Here is a 7,845-nt window from a genome sequence, read left to right as displayed (position 1 = left end):
GAATTTAATGAATAAAAGGAATATTATTAGTTTTAAAAATAAATTAAGAAAACATGTATTTTTTTTTCAAAATTTAAGAAAATAGATCGGTTTTGGAGAGAAAAGATGAAAGCGCGCCATATAGAACGCGTCTTACAGGACGCACTTTCTAATTTTTTTTACACATTAATTCTTTTGATCAGATGGATAAATACTAGATGTTTTATGATTGAGTCCTGAGCTTAATTTCTCTGCTATTTACATTTGTATTTTTTTATTTTATATTATTTTAAGGTTTTTTTAATTTTTTATCACATTAGCTCTTTTGGTTAGATGATTAAATTATAATAATTTCATTTGTGCGTTCCAGATTTAATTTCTCTTCTAAGCACTTTTTCTTCGAATTTACCCACCATTCTTGTGCACCTCTAATGAGAAAAAGAAATATAAAGTTGCATTAGGATTTAATTTTTGTAGTCTTAAAATTTGATAATTATTCTTATATTGGGTTTAATTTTTCGTTTAAGTTAATCTCAGATATTTCTTAAAAAAAGTTAAATTATGAAAAAAGTTAAACCCTAATATAAGAATAATTATAAAGTTAAAAAATTAATTTAGAGAAAAATTTTTTTTTTAAAAATCATTAGCTGTTTTATAAACGTCCTTTTCACCTCCCTTATTGGCATAAAAAATATTAAGTTTTGTAACATCTCTGCAATAAATTGAAAAAGACTGAAGAAAATAAATATATCCATTCAGGGGTCTTGTCTGAAGTAACAAAGTTGGCAATGTTGATATTATTATTTATTTAAATTTTTAATTTACGTTGTTTATCAAGCACATATGTGAATTACCATAAATAAATATAGCTATTTAATCGTCTTGTCTGATAAACAAAATGTTTATATTAAATATATTTTTTTCATAGTTTTGTTCGCAATGTTGATATTATTGTTTATCAACCATAACGATTTATTTGATTTACCCTTCAATTTACTTTATTTATCGGTTCACCGCAAAAAAAAAATTAACTTCTTTTAATTTTAATAGAAATTAATTAATTTTTAAAAAATTTAAAATTTTAAAAGTGAAATATATATAATTTATTTAAAAAAATATAAATAATATAATTTTTTTTTGAATACACATAATATTAATTTAAGAATTAAAAGAGGTAAAAAAATTGACTAAAAAGTTAAAACGAATTTTTTGTATAAAATTGGAAGACAAATAAATTATTACGTCAATAATAAAAAGAAAATTCCTTTTTTGAGTCAGTAATTGATTTGAATCTTCGCCGTTGATCGCCATTACTTTCTACAGAGCAAATGGTACACCGCTGTTGCACTAGATCATAAGAAAGCAGCAAATCCACAAATAAAATGCCTTAAAAACCCTAGCTTGCTTCTTCTTCTTGGTTGCCGCCATTCTCCAGAGCTTCAACGCATTCTTTCACGGGTAGCTCTCTTTTCCCATTAGCAATAATTCATGGTTAATTATATGTGTTGCTTTCTGAGAAATTAAGGAACTTTTCATAGACTGTCTGAAAACTACAATAAAGGAAAATGCACCTGTTACTCATGATGTTTTAATATTTTTCCTCTTTTTTAATCAATGTAGCAATTCCTCTGTTTCCATAGGTTTTCTTTTGAATGTAATTTAGTTCGTAATTTTGTCACGATGACCCAACATAGTATATGCCAAATATAGGATAGTCGAATCGTTGATTTAATGTTTTCATTTGGGCTTATTGGAATACAGCACATTTACCTTTGTATGTGTTTGCTTGTCAAGAACATGAGGGAAAAAAAATTAGTCTCACGTTGTTGTACTGACTGGACTTTAGTAAATTTGGTTGATTTTAATATTTTCTATATTGGGTTATTTGAATAGGATAAACTGAAAATGAGTCGAACGGCGGGATCGAAGGGGAAGAAGAAGGGAGTTACCTTCACTATCGATTGTTCGAAGCCAGTGGAGGATAAAATCATGGACATTGCCTCTCTGGAAAAGTTCCTTCAAGAGAGAATCAAGGTTGGAGGCAAGGCTGGTGCACTTGGTGAAACCGTAGCACTCACTCGCGAGAAGAGCAAAATTACCGTCACTTCCGATGGCGACTTCTCTAAGAGGTAAAACAAAAAGAGATTGCTTGATTTGCTTTAAGATAGGATTGTATCTTTCTGTTGGCATGAGTATCTCTTTGTATCATAAGCTTTCTTGGAGTATAGATGCTTAGAAAGCATTGAAGATACTTCAAATTGAGGTTGGTTTTAATTGTCTTCTGTTACGGTAGCCTTATTTGCTTCGACCTCCGGGTGATAACTCTGGTGTTGGCATGGATGATAACTCATCTTTTATAAACATGGGATGTTTCAATTTAGTTCCCTCACGAGTTTCATTTGCTTTTAAAATCTTCAACTGGCATTTTTCTATGTTGTATTGCTCGTAGTTTGCCTTGCGAGTTGGATCATCCGGATTGTGCTTGGACATGGTCATTCACTCATTTTCTCCATTTTTGTGCAGGTATCTGAAGTACTTAACAAAAAAATACTTGAAGAAACACAATGTACGGGATTGGCTCCGAGTGATTGCTTCCAACAAAGATCGAACTGTTTACGAGTTACGGTACTTCAACATTGCTGAGAACGAGGGAGAGGAAGAAGATTGATTTCTTGGGTGAACAACCAGTTTTAATGCTGGCTGATTTGCCACCTTTTTTTTTTTGTTTGATTGTTGAGGCTTTAGACAACCAGGTTTATAAAAACTTTTGTTATTTACTGAAACCTGAGATTTTGCAATGGCTCTGTTTTACCAATTGAATGTGTTTTATGTTGTGAGTTTGTCAATTAAGCTTAGAAATGACTTTTGGCCTATTAAAAGTGTGATTTATATGTTGGAAATTAGATAATGATTATCTTGTTCTTATGCTGGGAAATTGGTAATCGTTTATTCGTGAGTTAATTTTTAAAACTGGACCGACCATTTGTTTTCAATTTGATAGGTTCAATCGAATGGTTTGATTTTGGTTGAATAAATTATTAAAAAAGTTTAAAAAATAGAAAGAATCAGCCATTGATTCAATCAGTTTTCTTCAACCTATTTCAATCTTTGCTTGAACTAGTCATTGAGGATCTTTCAATTGTTTTATATAAGTTTTAATAATATCTGTTTTTTAACATGTTCAGAATTATTTATAAATAGAATGATAATAAATAAAAAGATAATGCGTCTCAATATATTTAAAATTATGTTTTCTTTTGCTAATAATAATATTCATGTTAATTGAGTTAAATGTATTTCAGTAGTTAAATTTAGGTTCTCGTTTATTGATAAATTGATAATAATATCATTGTGATTTTATAAATGGAGAAAGTTGTAACGTAAAAAGGGGGGGGGAATGAGAGAGATGTTGGACTTGGTGATGTGAAAACTACCGTAAACAAAGGGGGGGTGATGCAAGGAATTATAAATTCTTACCAAAGATAGGGAATCATATCTACCTAGGGACTCTCCCTGTTCTCTCCATAACCAACAATAAAAACTTGTTTGAAGAAGAAAAAAAGCAAACCCCTTTTCTTTTTTATCTTTCTTCAATAAAAAAAAAAACTTAGGGGGTCCAACACGCAACCCCAACGTGCAATTTCTTCAAACTGTTACTTTAGCCTGTATCTGGCTGTCTGCAATTGGTCATCACCATCCATCCCTACTGGTTGTTTTTCACCATTCCAAAAAGCCAAAGTCTCTTCCCTTCCCCCTTTTTACTACACCACTCAATCTTTCATTCACACCCATCAATCCTTTGGTCAAATGTCAAGTTCCCAGCACCAGCATTTCCATATTGGATTCTTCAGAATCTAAAGATTAGGCCTGCATTTGATGCACCCATTTTTTTTTTACTTGACTTACAAGGCAAATCTTTACCTTTGTGGAGATTTTTCATTACCCATTACTCCATCTCCCATCCTTACACTCAACCCCCCCCCTCCCCTTCTTAAATAACACCGTCTCTTCTCCTTTTGTAATCCCTTTTATACATCACAAATAAATTAATGCAACCAGGATGGTACCAGAGGTAAATAAAGGACCATTGTCTCCCTAGCCATTCCCAAAAGCAGCAATTAGACCAGTAGTTTAAGTAAAAACACCACTTGTTTTTTCATAACAAAGTGTTGAACTAGGAGTTTTAAAATGATGAGATTTTAAGAATTTTAAAGTTTCAATGCAGATTTGTAGTGATGACATGATGATGATGATGACGATGAGCAAGTTTTGGATTAAAAGAAAACTGGGTTTTGCTCTATTTGGCGGCAGAAAAAAAAAATAAAGAAGACATCACCCAATTCATACGTAATAGGGTAATATTATATCAACCCACTAATCAAAAACCGGTAAGAATAAGATTCACTGCAGAAACCTGTGTCAAATTCAAGGTCATATCTATTACTGCCTGGAGGAGATACACCATCAATGATTCAATCCCCACTTTCATCACATTGCACTTGCATGCCACGTTATTGCACCAATGGTAGGACCCCCCATAGCTTTGATTCTAATTTGATAGGGCGAGTGGCGATCAATTTTTGATCATGGGAAGTAATGAATGTGGCATTGTTGTTTTGTATCATTATTGAAAATTCATCAAAAGATGGGGTAGTGAAGGAGGGGTATGGACCTTTTAGGTGTCTATATATGATATCTGAAAACTTATATTGGGAAGTGTCTTTAAAGAATGCCCACTTCTAGACTCAATCTCAGTAACTCTTTCTCTTCTTTTTTTTTTTCACCTCTCTCTCTCTCTCTCTTTGTGTATAAATACAAGAGGGTTTCCCTTGCTCTTCTCCACTCATCTGTAGTTTACTTAAAAAATTTTAATTTTCTTCTTCTATGAAGTTTCCGCCATGGTGGAGGGGTGAGTAGGTCTTGTTGGAGAAGCAGGGCACGTGCAAGTTGTACATTCTATGTAAGCTTTGGTACATGTCAAAAATGAAATTTGCACGTGCTCCCCTTCTCCACCATGAGTTCCTCACCTTTTTGATTGCAGATATGTTGGGAGAGGTAAATCATATGGCTCCATTCTGATACCTGTCAAATATCAATGCCTAATAACTTCACCTTTGTTTCTCTCTTTCACTAATTTCCATGATCTATTCTTCTTGTTTTTTGCATTTGAAATAATCTCTGAAAAAGAAAACAAGGTTCATAACAACACTTTGCATGGATATATGTATGTAAGTATTATACGTGTAGAGTTCTCAAAACAAAAGTACTATACGTGTAGAGTAGTGATCAATTTCTTGTTAGGTTATTCCATATTTGCAGTATGGCAATGAGCATCTAATTTCGTCATCAATAATTTGCATGGAAGACATGTTTAGTTATATATGCATGGCCTATAAGGAGTACACTCATATTGGCAGTAGCTGATAAAACCACGCGAGATGTTGCAAGTACCTTCACTGTGGCCAAAATGTTGAAAGTTTAACCAATATGAATACGTTAAATTCAAGGATGAATTTTTACCATTTCAGACGGCTTTTTCTGTACAGTTAAACAGTATATGATCTAAGCAGTACAGTAACGAGAAAGGAAAAAAAAATCAAAACATGGATCATTTGAATAAGAAATAACTCTGGGTTTGACCAATCCTACTTTCAACATGATGCTTACGAGTTTAATCATTTATACGTTACATTGTTGACTTGTTGGCCTCTGTAACCCTTTATCTGTATTACGTGGATGAGTGTACGGAGCATATATACACACACATATATATTGTCATTGAAGGGTAGAAAAAGCACACGCTTGGTTCAGATTTCAGAAGTGTCCCATTTGTCACAGAGGGAAAGCAAGATGGCGTAAGAGTTTATGTAAATGGCAGCTTATTTTTGGCAGTCAATATCGATGGATTTGTAAGCAAAGTGGCAGTGGCAGTGGCAGACTGGCAGTACGTATCTTCCCCTTTGCCTTAAAAACTAGGGGGGGGGGTGACTTTTTTTTGCTTATTTAACTTGGGGTTTGGTTAAGGGATTATTAGCTAAGTGAGTTAATTTTGATAGGGGAAGTGCGGCGTTGGAAATTGAAATTTGGAATAGGTAAAGGGAGGACTTGAAATGCAGAAAGTTGCAGAGAACCTTAAAATGCAAGCAATGGTATAAAATTTTGACAGTGATAAGTGGATAACAAGGGAAAGAGTAAAAAATGATTTAGCTAAGTACCAAAATGATATGGAACAATGAGCATGGGTGATGCCAATAAGATTAGTATTATCACTCTGCCACGTTAATTAATGATTGGTTGGTAAAATAAAGAATAATTTTTTTAGATAGAGTTAATGTATTTGGCATTACTTATATAAACATACGTATTTCATAGAAATGAAAAAAAATTTTGAGTGATACTAAATAGATTGGTGATATTCATGTCAATTTTTTGGTGGTGCCTAATTAGATTCATGTTATTCATCCTCAACTTTTGTTTTTCCATTTTCTTTCATTTTTATTGTCTTATATCTCTTTCTTTGTCATTAACTGTGATTTGAAAAAGTTAATAAAAAAATAAAAAAGAAGAAAAAATGAGAAAAAGGCAAGGCAAATGAGAGAACGAGAGGAAAGTTTTCCAAAAAAGTTAATAGGAAGAGGAAGAGGAAGAATTTTCAAAAAAAAAAAATACTGAGAGATGAAAAGATCTGAAAGGAAAATGAAAAATGAGAGAGGGAGAGGGAGAATTTTCGAAAGAAAATATTTTATTTCTCCAAGAACCTTTTATGAAAAATAGAAGGATTAATTAGCATTAAATAAAAAAGATTTTTTTTATGAAAAATTATGTTTGCATGCTGAAATGTTTTTATTTTTCTAAGCACTTTTTCGGAAAAAAGCCACAATGATAGCAAATACTTTTATTAAAGTCAAAATTATGTTAACAAATAATTATTTAAGCAAAAATTATATTAACAAATAATTACTTAACTAACTAATTATATTTCTAATGTGAATTAAAAATGCATATTAAGTCGTAACATGAATCAATTTTGGCAAGAGTTAATTTTTTTATCTTGAGCGAAAATTACAAGTTAAAGTTAGTCGAATTAAATTATATTGGAAACATAACTTTTCTAAAAAGCTTTCCTTCTTTTCACATTTGCCTTGCCTTTTTCTATTTCTCTCTTCTTTTCATTAGCTTTTTCAAATCCAGGTTAACGGCAGAGAAAGAGATATAAGGTAGTAAAAATAAAAGAAGACAGAGAAGCAAAGGTTGAGGACCGGTGACGCCAATCTAATTAGCACTACTAAAAAATTGATATGGGTAACACCAATCTATTTGACACCACCCAAAATTTTTTTGCCTTATATGAAATACAAGTATTTATATGGGTGACGCCAAATATATTGGCACCACCCAAAAATATTATTTTTTTATTTTACCAACCAATTATTGGTTGACGTGATAGTGTGATGACGGCAATCTTATTGGCACCGCCCATGTTCACTGTTTAATTTAAATCATTTATGTACTTAATTGAAAAAGTAAGTCACTTTTACAAATAGTAAAAAAATTCAGATCATTTTGGTAAAAAAGCTGAAAAGATGAGAGTCCTAGTATATGAAATGATGAATTTGAGGATAGATTTTGGACATGCAATGCACAAATTTCTAAAGTTGTGAAAACTACTGTTTAAAAATATTGATATGTTTCTTCTCATTGTCATGGTTAATTTTACTTTTTTCAGAAAAGTAATCCAAATTAAAAAAAAAATTATGGAAATTATTCAACCTCAAGATTATTTAGATAAATGACCTCATTTTCATAGTGACATTTGGTGTCGTCACTTCTTAAGGTGGCACCACCTTTTTTTTGTCGCAATCATCT

The 7,845-nt window shown here is 31.8% G+C and overlaps 1 protein-coding gene across 1 annotated transcript; it reads left to right on the top strand.

Annotated features, from left to right (window-relative positions):
* Window positions 1-1,298: 1,298 nt before the first annotated feature.
* Window positions 1,299-2,904, top strand: LOC107944151 (60S ribosomal protein L22-2). Its single transcript, XM_016877982.2, has 3 exons — window positions 1,299-1,437; window positions 1,873-2,108; window positions 2,503-2,904. Exons 2-3 carry the CDS (start codon window positions 1,885-1,887, stop codon window positions 2,645-2,647), a joined length of 369 nt encoding a protein of 122 aa, XP_016733471.1. The 5' UTR covers window positions 1,299-1,437; window positions 1,873-1,884; the 3' UTR covers window positions 2,648-2,904.
* The last annotated feature ends 4,941 nt before the right edge of the window (window positions 2,905-7,845 follow it).

The sequence above is a fragment of the Gossypium hirsutum genome, chromosome A11 (genome assembly GCF_007990345.1).
Source record: "Gossypium hirsutum isolate 1008001.06 chromosome A11, Gossypium_hirsutum_v2.1, whole genome shotgun sequence".
Lineage (NCBI taxonomy): Eukaryota > Viridiplantae > Streptophyta > Magnoliopsida > Malvales > Malvaceae > Gossypium > Gossypium hirsutum.
Note: the sequence above shows the minus strand (reverse complement) of the source record. Positions and strands in the feature narration are given on the sequence as shown.